The 14,813-nt window shown below is 32.2% G+C and overlaps 1 protein-coding gene and 1 long non-coding RNA gene across 2 annotated transcripts; both read left to right on the top strand.

Annotated features, from left to right (window-relative positions):
• Positions 1-2,947: 2,947 nt before the first annotated feature.
• Positions 2,948-4,968, top strand: LOC110681818 (transcription factor TCP20-like). The gene is made up of 2 exons (XM_021857940.1): positions 2,948-3,160; positions 3,335-4,968. Exon 2 carries the CDS (start codon positions 3,362-3,364, stop codon positions 4,595-4,597), a length of 1,236 nt encoding a protein of 411 aa, XP_021713632.1. The 5' UTR covers positions 2,948-3,160; positions 3,335-3,361; the 3' UTR covers positions 4,598-4,968.
• A 759-nt stretch (positions 4,969-5,727) lies between these two features.
• On the top strand, positions 5,728-9,056 carry LOC110681679. The gene is made up of 3 exons (XR_002503331.1): positions 5,728-5,812; positions 5,921-6,031; positions 8,818-9,056. It is a non-coding gene; the product is annotated as an uncharacterized LOC110681679 (long non-coding RNA).
• Positions 9,057-14,813: the final 5,757 nt, after the last annotated feature.

The raw sequence follows: 14,813 nt of genomic DNA, 5'->3' as shown, positions 1-14,813 counted from the left end.
TTCAGTTCAGCTCAGCTCATCAATTCAGTCAATGAGAACAGGTGCTTAGACTATACTTTGGATTATTTAAAGAGTGAGACTAGAGTAACCCTTTTTCCATGTCACATTTATTGACAATGTAATGTACCATTCACATGGTATCAAAGGGTTATTATACTTATTGATAAGTCCATTGGTGCACTAATTTTCTATATCCCAAATGCTCTTTATCCCCACCCAAAATCAAACATTCTCTAGTTGTAAAATCATGAAATGGTAGAAAAAAGGGTATTTCAGGTTAAATTAGCACATGTACTGTCAAATAAATACACTCTTGATCTTGTTTTTGTATTAATGGACCCACCCACAAAAACTACAAATATATATAGGAGTATCTTAAACTTCATCCACCTGAAAAACATTAAACTAACTACAAGATCTATCTATGCTTTTGCTGATCTGTAACTTATTATTATTACAAACTGCTACTGTATAATCTAATTTAAGCCCCACTTATTGCCATATGGTCCATAATCCTTTAAAATTTTTTTATCTTGTTTGTACATACAATTTTTATATAATTATTATTGTATATTTGTATATACTATAGTTGTACTATATTTATATTCTGGTACTACATACATACTTTACATCTCAGTCATGTAATTATATGAAGAATATATATCAACAAATGATGTTAAAGTATCATGCATATAAATGACTAATGAATAAGATGGGCCAATTTATATATATCTGGAGTGATTTGCAAGCAACCTGATCAAATTCTATTGTTAAATGCATGCCAAGTGGATGTCTTAGCCTAAAGAATCTCACTGTAAATTTTGATGAGATGGCTTTCATCATCATACATAACCCTAACTAATTACACTACTTTAGCATGCTATAGAAAGAAATTAAGCAATTGTGTGGACTTATATACATTTTAATTTTTTCATTGATGCATGCTTGATTTGTCATTTTTTTTTCCAACAAAAGTCGGATTACTCACTTTTATTTCGATTTATCATGATGAGAGGCGGAATAGATATATTCATCTTTTGAAGATGGTTCTTTATACTATTTATGTTTCATAATAATTGATATACGGTATATATTTAGTTAAAGTTGACAATTGTCAATACACTAGTTTAGCATAGCCCTATATATATATATATATATATATATATATATATATATATATATATATATATATATATATATATATATATATATATATATATATATATATATATATACAAATTATTAAACATTAATAAAAAAAGAAAGTTGATATTTTAAAATCTATATATATCAATATCTTATAAGCAACAATTATTTGATTGTTAATTTTTTCATATAATACATTTCATAGTCAAAGTTTAATTAGTATTTCATATAAAAATGCACATACTATATATTGAGCTACATAAGTACATAGTTCATTTTTAATCTATTTTGTTTAAAACTTAAGGTATGGGGGATTTCCCTTCTATCATAGGAGATGAGGAGTCAAATCCAGGTGACACCTGAAAGAGATGGAGGGACTAACCATCCCTCCACTCCTCACTCCTTTAGAAAAAGAAAAAATGGCACAGAGTAAATTATTTTACACAAAATATGCATATTCATCTATTCCATAAATTTTTACCAAGTGAAACTTATTTTATGCATTATGGTAAAATAAAATTATTTACTTGTTGCATTTTTTATTATTTTTTTATTTTTAAAGAATACATGTTGCAAATTTAACTACTCCTTTGTGTTTTAATAAGTGTTACTGTTAGATCAAACACGTACGTCGAGACACAATTTTGACCATTAATTTATCTAATCATATGTTATTAAATTCATTGAAAATTGATATTATAAAAATATTCGTTATAAAGAATCGAACAATGTAAAATACAATAATATTTGTTTTTTTATATATAATATATCAAACTAATCAAGTCAAAACCATTATGTAAATATTGAAAAAAGTCAAACTGAAATTTACATTTATTAGAACACGGAGGAAGTACAATTAAAATTACTCCCTAAGAGCAAAACAAGCCATTAACCACAATATTATTTTTTATTTTATTTATTTTAATAAAAAAAAAATTACTCCCTCCGCCCACAATTATCTGCAACATTTGTCATAAGTGGGTGTTTTCTATTATGTGCAACAATTTTTTATCTTTCCTCTTTTAGTAAATTTTAAAGTGTAAAAAGACTATCTTACCAAACTTAAATATATGAGACCACTTTCTCTCTCCTATTTCCCACTCACTTTAACCCACTAACAAACTTAAACATATGGGACCACTTTCTCTCTCTTATTTCCCTCCTTCTTACAACTTAATTAAACCCACCTAAACTTAATTAAACCCACATAAACTTAATTAAACTACAAATTTTGTATAAGAGTCTGCAAAAAGGACATTTGGTGCAGATAATCGTGGGCGGAGGGAGTGTAAATAGTGTAACAAGTTTGTTGACACGGATTAAACATCAAAATAAGAATCACACTTTACATACATCATCCCTCTGTAATATTATGCCACATGGACATTAGGCCATAAATTATGGAAATTGACAGTAAGTAGGGTGTTAAAACAGAGAAAAAGACTTTCTTTTTTAGCTGAAAATAATGAAGTGTCAAATGAAAGGCAGTCAAAAGTCAAAAAGTAGCAGCAATCAGTTAATAAAGAGTACGAGACCAGACAAAATAGACTAAGGTTAAACCTTTTTCTCTGAACTCTGAAGTAACAGCCACTGTCTTTAAACTACAACTACTCACTTCCTTCAATTTTTTTTTACCATTATTTCAAAGTTTTACCCTCTGATTCCCAACACTTGGGTCTGATTCTCTTGTCTATGACAGTAAAAATTTCTGTGAAAGCTTTGGACTTTTAGCTAACCGTATCCAATTTGTCATTTCTTATTTCTATATTTATTTTTTTATTTATGTATTTAAGGTGAAATTATCATTCTATTAAACGTTACAGAGGTCAATTGCTAGTAATCAAGAATAAGACCAGTTCTTTTGAACGTCTAAACTCTAGACAAATAGAGTAGATCAGATTTCAATATAACAGGGCAGATTAAGTCGTAGAATAAAATAGAACAAGACCTCTTGTAAGAGAATCATCTCTAAAGGCCTCTAGTGCAAAGTAATTACATCGATTTAAGCTTTAAGGTATGTGGATCCGATATGATATGTACCAGTATTAATATTACAAGCAGTAGTATTATCTTTTCCTTTTAAATTAGGTTCATTAAATATAGTTGTATAAAAAACCTTTTAATATTCTTTCCGTTTTATATTAAAATTTATATAGTATAGTTTTATAATATTGATAAATATATATAGATTTGAGGGAAAGGTGGGACAGATTTCATGGATCCCAAGGGCACAAAGCAGCCACCATCACAGGAGGATGTACCACCACCACCACTTCTTCAACCCCACTACTTATTGAGCCTCCCACATCCTTCAATTACAACATCATCATCAACATTAATCCCAATTAATATGGTTGATAATTCCCATAATCACCTTAATCCCACCCCCAACAACTCTATTAAACCTTCTCAAATCAAGGATTTCCAGATTTTAATTGCTGACAAACAGAATCAGCAAAACCATCAACAACATGAGCAACACCAGCAACAGGAAGATGATCAGCATCAGCAACAACAGCAGAATCAGCAACAGAAGAAGCAACAACAGCAGAATCAGCAACTGGGGCCTAAAAGAAGTTCAAACAAAGACAGACATACAAAAGTAGAAGGCAGGGGAAGAAGGATCAGGATGCCTGCACTCTGCGCCGCAAGAATTTTTCAATTGACAAGAGAATTGGGTCTTAAATCTGATGGAGAAACAATTCAATGGTTGCTACAACACGCTGAGCAGTCCATCATCGCCGCCACAGGAAGCGGAACGATACCGGCTTCGGCTTTAGCAGCTTCAGGGGCCTCTGTTTCGCAACAGGGGACCTCAATTATCTCTGGTATCAACCAACAACAACACCATCATCATAAAATTGATGACTTGGGTGGTCCAAGTAATAGACCTACTAATTGGGCTGCTGCTTTGGTAGGCATGGGTGCTGCTGGGGGTAATTTGGGAATTTGGCCACCTCCGCCGCAACCCCTTCAAATGTCAACAACATCAACAACAAGTATTAATAATAACAACAACAACAATCCAGCAACAGCAACAACAGGGGGAGCAACTGCAGCAACTTTGGTGGGTGATGCTGGTAATTACTTGCATAAAATTGGGTATCCTGGGTTTGACTTAGGTGGGGCTAATCTTGGTCATATGAATTTTGGACCAATTTTAGGACATCATCAACAACAACAGCATCAGCAACACCAGCAACATCAACAACATCAGCAACATCAGCAACAACATCATCATCATCAACATCATAGTAATCATACAATGCCTGGTTTAGAGCTTGGTTTATCACAAGATGTTCATGTTGGTGTTTTGACCCCACAAGCATTATCTCAGATTTACCAACAAATGGGTCATTCTAGAAGTGTTCATGACGTTGGAAGTGGGTTGAGTTCTTTGCATCATCAACAACAATCAGATTCGAAAGACGATTCTCAAGATTCAGGATGATTGTTTTCATAGAAACTTAGCAGTTTGAAGGTAGGAGACAGAAACATGAGTTTTTTTTTTTTTTTTGGGTATTGTATAATTTGCAAAGTTGAGGGAAGATGAGATGGATGAATGGGGGATTAATTTCAGTGTAATGCTGAATTTTCTCTCATTTTCTGTTTTTAATCACTCAAAAAAGATTCACAATTTTGGGTTTTTTTTTTCTCTTATGTAAATTTTTAAGTGTGATTTAGAATTTCATTGTCATAGTTCTGTTGTTTGTGATCATAGAGTATGCAGAGAGAGAGGTGTGTTAATTATATTCAAATTAGGTTTAATTTTCATGGAGAAATGAGAATCTTTGATTTGGATTAGAGGTGTATTGATTAAAATTTATGTTTTTTTTTTTTTTGCTGTCATATACTCCCTCCGTCTCTCAAAGTTATTCCGTATTCTTGTTTTGAATTTTTTTGTGAGACAATCACCCTCCAAACAGGAAGAACCGATAGAGGCGGACTTTAGAGACGGAGGAAGTACTAGTAATATTGTGAAATTCATGAGCTTTATTTTAAGTGTATGATGATGATCATAAATAGGGTAGATATCTATGTCTGCTGCTTCTTATGGAAATTAATGAAATATAGAGGTGTAAGTGCACCATATATTTGTCATACTGTAATTTTATATAGTGCATGAAATTGAAAAGACCATATGCTGACATCTGCCTCTGCATCTTACTTAATTTGTACTGAAGACCATGTGCAGCCATTTACAATTGCAGGTTGAGGAGGTGCATTGTAGTGTTTTTACACTATTGTTTTTGTGATCTTCAAATTTTATATGGCATGGTTTGTACAATAGGCTAAGATGTTCTCTAGTTGTTAACTCTCTAGCCTAGTGGGTTGTGGTAAGCACTTGGTACACGAGCCGGATTAATTGCTTAACTAGTTAGGCAACTAACCCGGGATGTATAATGCTTAATGCCCTTAGTTTCTTAATTATGAACTAGTTTGAGTCATTAAGGGAGTCCTGATAAAAATGTTAAGAAATAGACTTATTTTGCAGCAGAATAGCTGTTTGTATTCAAGCATTGGTTACTTTTTTTGGGTAAGACTGCATATATCAGGCCTTCTAAACCGCCTTTTGCATCAGTTTGCAGTGTAAGTCAATCAGCAGATGATGCTTCTACTGTAAAATTGATGGCGCCTGTCATTTGAGACTTGAGATGTGGAGAGTGTAAGTTATTGCTGAGAAATCTAAAGTGACACTCTAATAGTTAATATAGATATGGCCATTTACCTTCATTTCCTGTGGTAAGTTATTCTGTAAGTTGTTCATTTGCAGTTTTGCCACAAGATGCAGACATGATTCCTATTCTTACAGATAAACCTCGGTGTAATATATTGCCCTTGTCATGATCCGAGTCTTCGATGATAGCTTTTTTTGGCCGGAAGGGTAAGCTTTGTCTGAACTGTCCTTAATGTGCCTCCCCATAAGCTGTTTTAAGTCGAGCATTGTGATTTTCTGCCTGCTTATCATTTCTGTCACACATTACTAGGAAGCATTTCCTCAGGTTCATGAATATCATGTTATATGCCTGTTTAAGAGTGATGTCACAGCACTTGAAAAATATCCTGAAAAACTTCAATACTTGTTTAGGTGCAGTGTAATACAGAGTTTAGCACATCTCCTAACACATCATAATACTGTCTTAAATTTAGAGTAATACAGAGTTTAGCATACTTCCTTTAGACATAAGAAATCAATAAATATGTTGTCTTAAGAATGAGTTTTGACCAAAAGATTTTGTGCTGCAAGATATTACTGCTATATTCTGTCACACTCCTTCAATTTTCCTCTTCTTACTCACTAATTTTAGATGTACAATTTTTGTTGTATGTCCTAACATTGATTTTTAATCAACAACTATATACTACTACGTATGTGACTTAGAATATTCATTCCACCTCAAGTAACCTATGTCGGATCCTCTACACTTTGAGATGAGGATGCATGGACAACACTTCATAGCTACTAGCTAGTTTGACACTTCCATGGAAAAATTTCATAACAAGCCTAGCCTTGCACTAGTACTCGTACTCATGTTTGACACAGGAATACGAGGTCTAAGCAACATTATTGTATAATGTATAGCAATAATTTGTTCCTTTCTTTTTGTGTGTCGTAGTTCTGGACATGCCACTGCAAGTCAGTTTCGACATGTATTTGCTACTGCATATCTGCAAGCTGAATTACTTCATAAACTTCCATCAAGTTTTTTTCTAGTTCCATGCATGTTTCATGCACTTTAATCTGCATAAATCATGTATGTCATTACCAATATGCAGTTGAGAACTCTTCAGCCTCTTTGTAACTTAGTTTGTTAGTTGACACAGAGTTCACAATACACATGCCATTGCAGGGACACATACCCTATTTTCCTGGGATTAGTTTTCTGCCTCATATTAAGTGCTAGTTTTGTTTAAATGCAATTTTCATTAATAAAATGTATACTTTGTTTGTTGTTGTCGTCATTCGTCAACTGTTAATCTGTTGTAACAAATTATGCAGGAAATGCAGAATTTAAGCCTTATTTTTGGGTGGGTGTAACTTTTCCCTAATTGAGGGAAGTGTATGTGTTTAGTCATTTAGTGTAATGTTCATGCTAATAGGTAGAATTAGCTAGTTTATTAGCTTTGTTGGTTGAAGTCTTAGGGAGTGCCCAGAGTAATGTACAAAAATTGGATCAAATCTCGTTACATCATTGTCCTTTGTGATTCCTCTCTAGTCTCTACACTAAAAAAAATGTTGTATGTTAATGATTTCCACGGAAAGAGTTAAAAGACTTTAGACATAAGAGATAGGACAATGTTACAAGGATTGGAAGACTAAATAATTTGTATATTTCTAATTAGCACGTAATATGGTTGTTTTCCTTATACTTCATAGTTTATGTTAACTTTTTAGGAATGTATAAAATATGATACGGCTATTGATTTATAAAAAAATCGACTAGATTTTAGTTTTTAAATAAATCAATTTACAAATAATTTGCGTTTTTATTGTTAGAATCATCGCAAACAATACCGTCTTATCTGTGTCAGTAATAAATAATAAACTTATTATACATCACATATTCACATGCATCATACGTAGTATATAGTATCATACACCACCTATTTTTAGTGATGAATATTGTGAAAATGTGTCCTTTCACTAAGAGAACATGTCTCTTTAATTAAAGGTAAATCCTTAATTTGATTACTCCATGTGAAGCAATTTCACTAAAATGTGTCTTTTCATAAATAAAAAAAAAAAAAAAAAAAAATCTATTAATTAATAAGATTTCTCTGATTATAGTGAATCAAAGCACATTCATCATATAAATGTTTTAACAAATTAAAAGCCTTAAACTTAAACATTATTGAGCTAAACCTCAATTTTCTTATCTGCTGCTAGATTTGTGGAGGCAAAGTGTCGTATAGACGTATACTCCCATTATTTTTCAGTGTCATTGTTTTCTTTAATTAAGCTTTTCATGACTACCTTTTATACATTTGTTATCATCTACTACTCCACTTTATAAGACTCTATTATTCGAAGTATTTAATTTAATGATTTTTTTTTTTAGAGAGTCATAAGGGTGGGGGTGAGAATCAATCCCATGATCTCTCCTGAAACTGGAAGAAGAGCTCTAACCACTTGAGTTATCCCTTGCTCTCTAATTTAATGAATGTTAATAGTAAAGTTGTGACGTGTTTGACATGTAGAACTTGTATTCCTCTTAAGATCGATTTTCTTGATTTCCATTGCTACAATAACTAAATTAAATTATGAAAACATTGCAGTACGTACTACATGAATCTTGAGTGCCGTACCAATCATAGGTACGGAGATAATTTCTTACCCTTTTATAAGACTAATTTCTGAGAGTGGGAGCATTATACATGTATTATTGTAAAACATCTTTGAAAGAATATTGGACTTTAAGGTTTCAGAGGGCCAGTAATACACATCTTGTTGGATTTATAGTCCTATTACTTCCATATGCACTCTAATTAGGCCTGGCCCAGTTTAGTATTCTTGTATGAGAATATAGTGCGTTTCCAATGATTGCTTAAAAGTTTGACTTTGTTTTCTTGAAATTGATATTTTGTTGACTAATTTCAACTTTGACATTATTATTAATTTATTATAATTTCTATGTTGTATGATATGCTCTTTGAAAATATATTTTGTAGGATATGCTCTTTGCTTAGCGCAGAGGTTCGGTTACGCACTCTAATCTTTGGGTGGAGTCGGACGCGATTAATGTGATTAATGCAATATCTTCTCATGACGATGGTCTTTCTCCCATACATGTGGTCTATTAGATATTGTTTTAGATAGAGAGAGTTTTAATGTCAGTTTATTTTCACATGCTAACAGGAATTGTAACACCGTAACTCACCTCATTGCTAGGGGTAACACAAGTGGAAATTCAGGATTAGTTCGTTTTAATAATTTTCCACAAGCTCTATCTTTTCTTTCAAAAAAAAAATATCTATTACAAAATATACTTGGTTATAACAATTAAGTTTATTTTATTTTATTTTTTTGAAAGACTTAATTTAGTTCAGTTGTATTTGTTGACCAATCAACATTATTATTAAAATTGTCCGTGGTGGAAGTTGAGCAAATACTCATTCTAACAATCTCATACAATGAAGATTACGGATTTGATTATATGTAAACGTATTATATTCCTTATTTAAGATAAAAGGCGATAATTTTGGAATTAAATCAATCATTCATAATATCTCTAAACCAACGTGATAATGCTTTTTGTTAATTTAGCTGTCTGTTGATCAATGCATATACAAATAATACAATAATACAAGTATAATACTTTCCTCAAAATATATATATATACGGAGTACAAGTATAATATGACTTAACCTTTTATAATTCTATTAATTAACAATGAAATTTCCATATCATAAAAAGATGAGATAAAATGGCATCTTTTAATCTTGATTGTTCTTTAGCACGTGGGAGTTGTTTTATTTAGATTCCCACGCTTGAATCTGAATCTCAAGTATAACTAATTATAAGGAAATTAGAGGAAATCTTGAATCTGATGCACACAATCGTAAAAAGCATGGAACAAAGAGTAGTATACTACTCCCTCCGTCCCCGAATGATAGTCACTTTTGGGTGAAAATCACGGGAATTAAGGAGAAATAAATGAAGTACTTGGAAACTAAAACCCAATCATTTGCAAAACAAAAGGTAGAGAGAGAAAGTTGATGTCATTAAAAAGGGGCGGATTACAAAGAGAAACATTTGAGTTTTTTTTGTCTTTATTACACAGCCATGAAAATAAAACAATGCATTTGTAATCCATGTGATTGATTTTTAACCAATCAAATTAGCTGAAAAATTACATCATCCAATAGAATGAAAGTACACGGATTCATGACTAATGTTAAAACTAAAATCCTTATAAAAACCACTCCTTCTCAAATTTTCAAATCATTTGAGAGGGAATTTTACAGAGAACAATTCAAGAACTGAAAATTGACACTTTAAAAAAAATAAACACATTCAAAGACACCAAATCACATCATTGCCTCCAACTCCAAATGGCTTCAGACTTCAATTTGAATGATGACATGGATGAAGATGCTGCTGCTAATGATGCTGAAATGTTTCACTATGATCTCAACTTTGTCTACGATGATGGGATTGACTCAGAAAATATTGTGGATTACAAGCTCACACAAAGGACACACAAGCAATCTCATCTAACCAAACAAGTCACCAAAACACAATACATGTTATATGGCAAAAACAAAATGCCTCCTAACATCATACTCCCATCATTCATCATTGACCTTATCAAATTAGGATCACTCACATAATGTCTTATTACCTAATGGGATAATTGTGAAGTGGTCAATAATTTGAACATCTAAACATATATCCCATTGGTAATAAAACACTAAGTGTAAGGACATGTTATGACAAAAGGTCTTAGATTTTAAAGTTTTTATCATAATAGGCAAATTGAGCAGCCAAATAAAACTCATATCATGCTTTATAGATTCCTTGAGGAAGATGGTACCTTGTGGTCTAAATGACATGAACAAGATCCTATATGCCTTCTAAATGCCCAAATAAAATATTATCACAGACCTCATCCTAGGCATATACTCAACACATCAACACATCAAACCAACATCAGTATACAAGTACTCAAAACAGCCACACATCAACCCAACATGAGTATACAAGTACTCAAAACAGCCACACATCAACCCAACATGAGTATACAAGTAATCAAAAAATGCCAAACATCAACCCAACATGAGTATACAAGTACAATTTTAGGCAACCAACAAGGCATATCCAAACAAGGCATATCCAACCAACATAGGCAACCAACAAGGCATATTTAACCAACATATCATGATAATAGGCAACAAAATTAAAACTCAATCCAAAAGAGCATATCAACAAGACTACCAAAGATCATCATCATCAAAAACAACAAAAAAACCAAAACAAAACCAACAAGATAATCCTCATGTTCTAAATACAACCAACCATCACATTCAATTATCCCCAGTCTTAGAAAACAAAAGAAACCACAACAAATAACAGCTAGGCATTCTGAAACTTAGCTGTGAGATTCATTATCAGAATCCTTTCTCTGGGACATAGGCAACTTAGAAGGGGAGCAACCACCATCATCATCATTGGAGTCTGAACAGTCTGAGTCCACATTGTCATAAGGTCTTGGCAAACCCTTCTTCCTGCATTGCCTTCTGTACCAATTATGAGGCCAATAGTCAGAGTCTGCAGGAGGCATTCCTGTTGGGACAATTCCAAATCTAATTCTCAAAGTCTCATTGCTGTAACTGTGCTTCCCATCACAGCCACTGCCTAATTCACAGTCACGGTCAGTGCATTGGTAGGACTCAGATGTGTAGTGTGATCTGGAATCAGCTAATATCCTGTCAATAAGTGAACTAGTTTGTTGGTACAAAGGAATGGGAACACGGGGTTTGACAGGAGAGTTGGCAGGAGCTTTCACATTAGAGGTAGATGGGAGTTTAGCTGGAGATTTTGGTGGTTTGGCTGGAGAATTAGATGGTTTATCAACCTCTTCTCTGCTTGCCTTCTGCTTTATATACATTTCATAGCTGTGAGTGTGATGAGAGTGTGATTCATTTGAACCAGGGGACTGACTCATGGTCACAGGCAACCTGAAAAGCAACCAGGGGACTCACTCAATCATGACTTAATCAACATGTAACCAATTAAGACAGCCAACCATCAAAAAAGCAAGTGTAAATGAGTATACATTGTCCCAACATGTTTAAATGAGTGTACAATCACTCAAGACAACCACACATCAAACCAATATCATTATATGAGTATACAAGTACTCAAGACAGCCACACATCAAACCAATATCATTATATGAGCATACAAGTACTCAAGACAGCCACACATCAAACCAATATCATTATATGAGTACACAAGTACTAAAGACACCCACACATCAAACCAACATGAGTATACAATCACTCAAGATGCATAACAATGGGTCCTTTGTTCCTGTTTCAACCATGAAGCATTCAAACAAAAGGACTCATGTTATAACAATGTCAACAATACATAACTAAACCTCTATTATTGTTTCCCAAATCATAGCTCTCATATATTGAATAGTGAAGTGTACATGCAACTGAATAAATAAATATACATGCAATTGAACATTGACCCCTAAATCATGTGAACAGTGAAACCCTAATTCAAGTGAACAATGAAACCCTAATTCACAAAATTGAACAGATAACCTTACTAGGGAAAATATATAAAATCGCAAACATAAATATTCACAATATAATCAAGATTTAGGGGAACATATTTTAAATCCAAATCATACTCCATAACATTGAACGAAATCAAGATCCATGGCAAAGAAGTAAACATCGGCAAAAATAATCCGAAAATTGTAATTATTTCAGTAAAACATCATAAAGAATCAAGAAATACCCCATATAATCAAATTACTCAGACCAGAAAATTGAAAAAAAAAAATATACAGGAAATCGAAAAAAAAAAACGATGCCTATCACCTTTAAAAAGGGCGGATTCACAAAATTAGATGAGGGCTTTGATTCGTTCGAACACGTACAGAAAAAATCAACAATTTTTCCGGCGCTTTTGAACCCCAAGTTGCTCAATTTTAAGAGAGATAATGAAGAAATGAGTCGTTCTTCAATGGAAGAACCCAGAAAACCAAAGAAATGAAGAGAGAGAAATTAAGAGAGAGAAAGCACCGTTTCAAAAGTATTCAGAACACCAAAAATCAAGGGAGACAATTCATTCATTATGGCACAAGTACAAATACAATTATAAGGGTATTTTGGGTATCACAGATAATAAAGCCAAAAAAATTGAGGGCATATAAGTAATTTTGTGTTATTGTATGGGAACAAAAAATGTGAAATGTGACTAACATTTTGGGTGTCCAAAAATGAAAATAGTGACTATCATTCGGGGACGGAGGGAGTAGTATATTGGGTAATTTTTTTTGTAAAATATGCATCTTAAATTCTTACTATTATATGCCAAAGCCCCCTTCATCATCAAATCATATTTGTGTCATGTGTTTTTCAATTATTAGTATACGAAGTATTGTTCACTAAATTTGAAAATTCAAGATATTTATATGTTCTATAATTTACATTTGTATGGATCATTATGCGCGCTATGTGTACCTTTCCAATCAAAATAATAGTAGTTTGTATTTATTTAGTTCATCAAATTCAAATTTTCAAATAACTGTAAAATTTTTAAAGTCAAATCACAAAGTTATTAAACTTTGATCGAAATCATTTTATTACACACTTATCTAGTATTCTAGTTCATAATAAATCAATTTTGAAGAGCTTTACAAAATAACGGGATCATTATGTTGAATAACGAAATAATTTATAGAATCTATTCAAAAAAAAAAAAAAATTATAGAAAGTGAAGGTCATATAAATTGAACAAGAAAAACATAGATGGCTAATCGAAAGTGAGCTTAATGTCACACACGCAAAAAAAAAATTAAAAAAAAAATTAAAAAAAATAAATGGAGTAAATTAGAGTAGGACATGCTCTTATTTACTGAATTGAGCCGAACTGAACTGAATTGTTTATGAGATAAGGAAATTAGGAACTGAACTGACCTAAACTAAACTGAAATTAAGCTGAAGAGTTTAAGCCCTAAAGATTGAAATATCTTTATTTATTTTATTGAAATCCAATATTAAGAATTTTTAAATTAAACCAATACATATTATTTTATGAGGTGATATCACAAAAATCTACTACATACTTCATTTGTTCATTTTTATTTGATCCGCTTTGACTTTTACACTATTTACCACCCCTTAGCTCTTTTGACCGTCTTTTGTAAATTTTATGCAAGAAAAAACATATATTCAAGTGAGATCTTATTAGAATCCTCTCAATAAGTACTATTACAATACATAATTATTAGTCGTACAATTTTTACTTATAAAAAATTAAACTTATTAATGAATAAAGTTGTGGATCCATATGTACAATATAATAAAAGAAACATTAAGAAAAAAGAATAGAAAAAGTATAACTTTAGGTGATATCGCACATTCACGCCCACCAAAAAAAATCTTAACTTTTGGCACTTAAATGCCAAAACACCAAATGCATGTGCAAGTAGATATTTTAATTTTTAATTAGGAGGTCAATCTAGCTACTTCTATAGTTCTTTATAAAGCTAAAAATATCTCAATTGCAAAAGGGCATGACAAACTTTTTTATTATAAAAAATAAAAATTACACTTGTAGATTGTTTATTTTTTTTCCCAGCAGCCACTTTTATTCCAAGACAATTAATTATTAAAGAGATAAGAACCTCCTTCTCTTTTTGTTAGGCCACAAAAATTATGCTACTCTTTGAATCTCATAAAAGAAGACACCCTATTGATACAATCTCCAAATTCGGTCTCTATGCACTTTTAAAGATTTTGGCTTCATTTCTGAAGCTCTTTCGGCTACTCTAAAGGACGTTTTACCATACATACCAACTCTAGCTAGATATCTAGAATTCTAGTTTTAATCTCTCGCATGTGTGTAAGGATCTGAATAGGCTTGGTCGGGCAGTAGGTGATCCCTGCAGATACAGACGCTTGTATCTTAAAATTTCTGTTTA

This window comes from Chenopodium quinoa, unplaced genomic scaffold (genome assembly GCF_001683475.1).
Source record: "Chenopodium quinoa cultivar QQ74 unplaced genomic scaffold, ASM168347v1, whole genome shotgun sequence".
Taxonomy (NCBI): Eukaryota; Viridiplantae; Streptophyta; class Magnoliopsida; order Caryophyllales; family Amaranthaceae; genus Chenopodium; species Chenopodium quinoa.
This window is presented reverse-complemented; position numbering and strand designations above follow the sequence as displayed.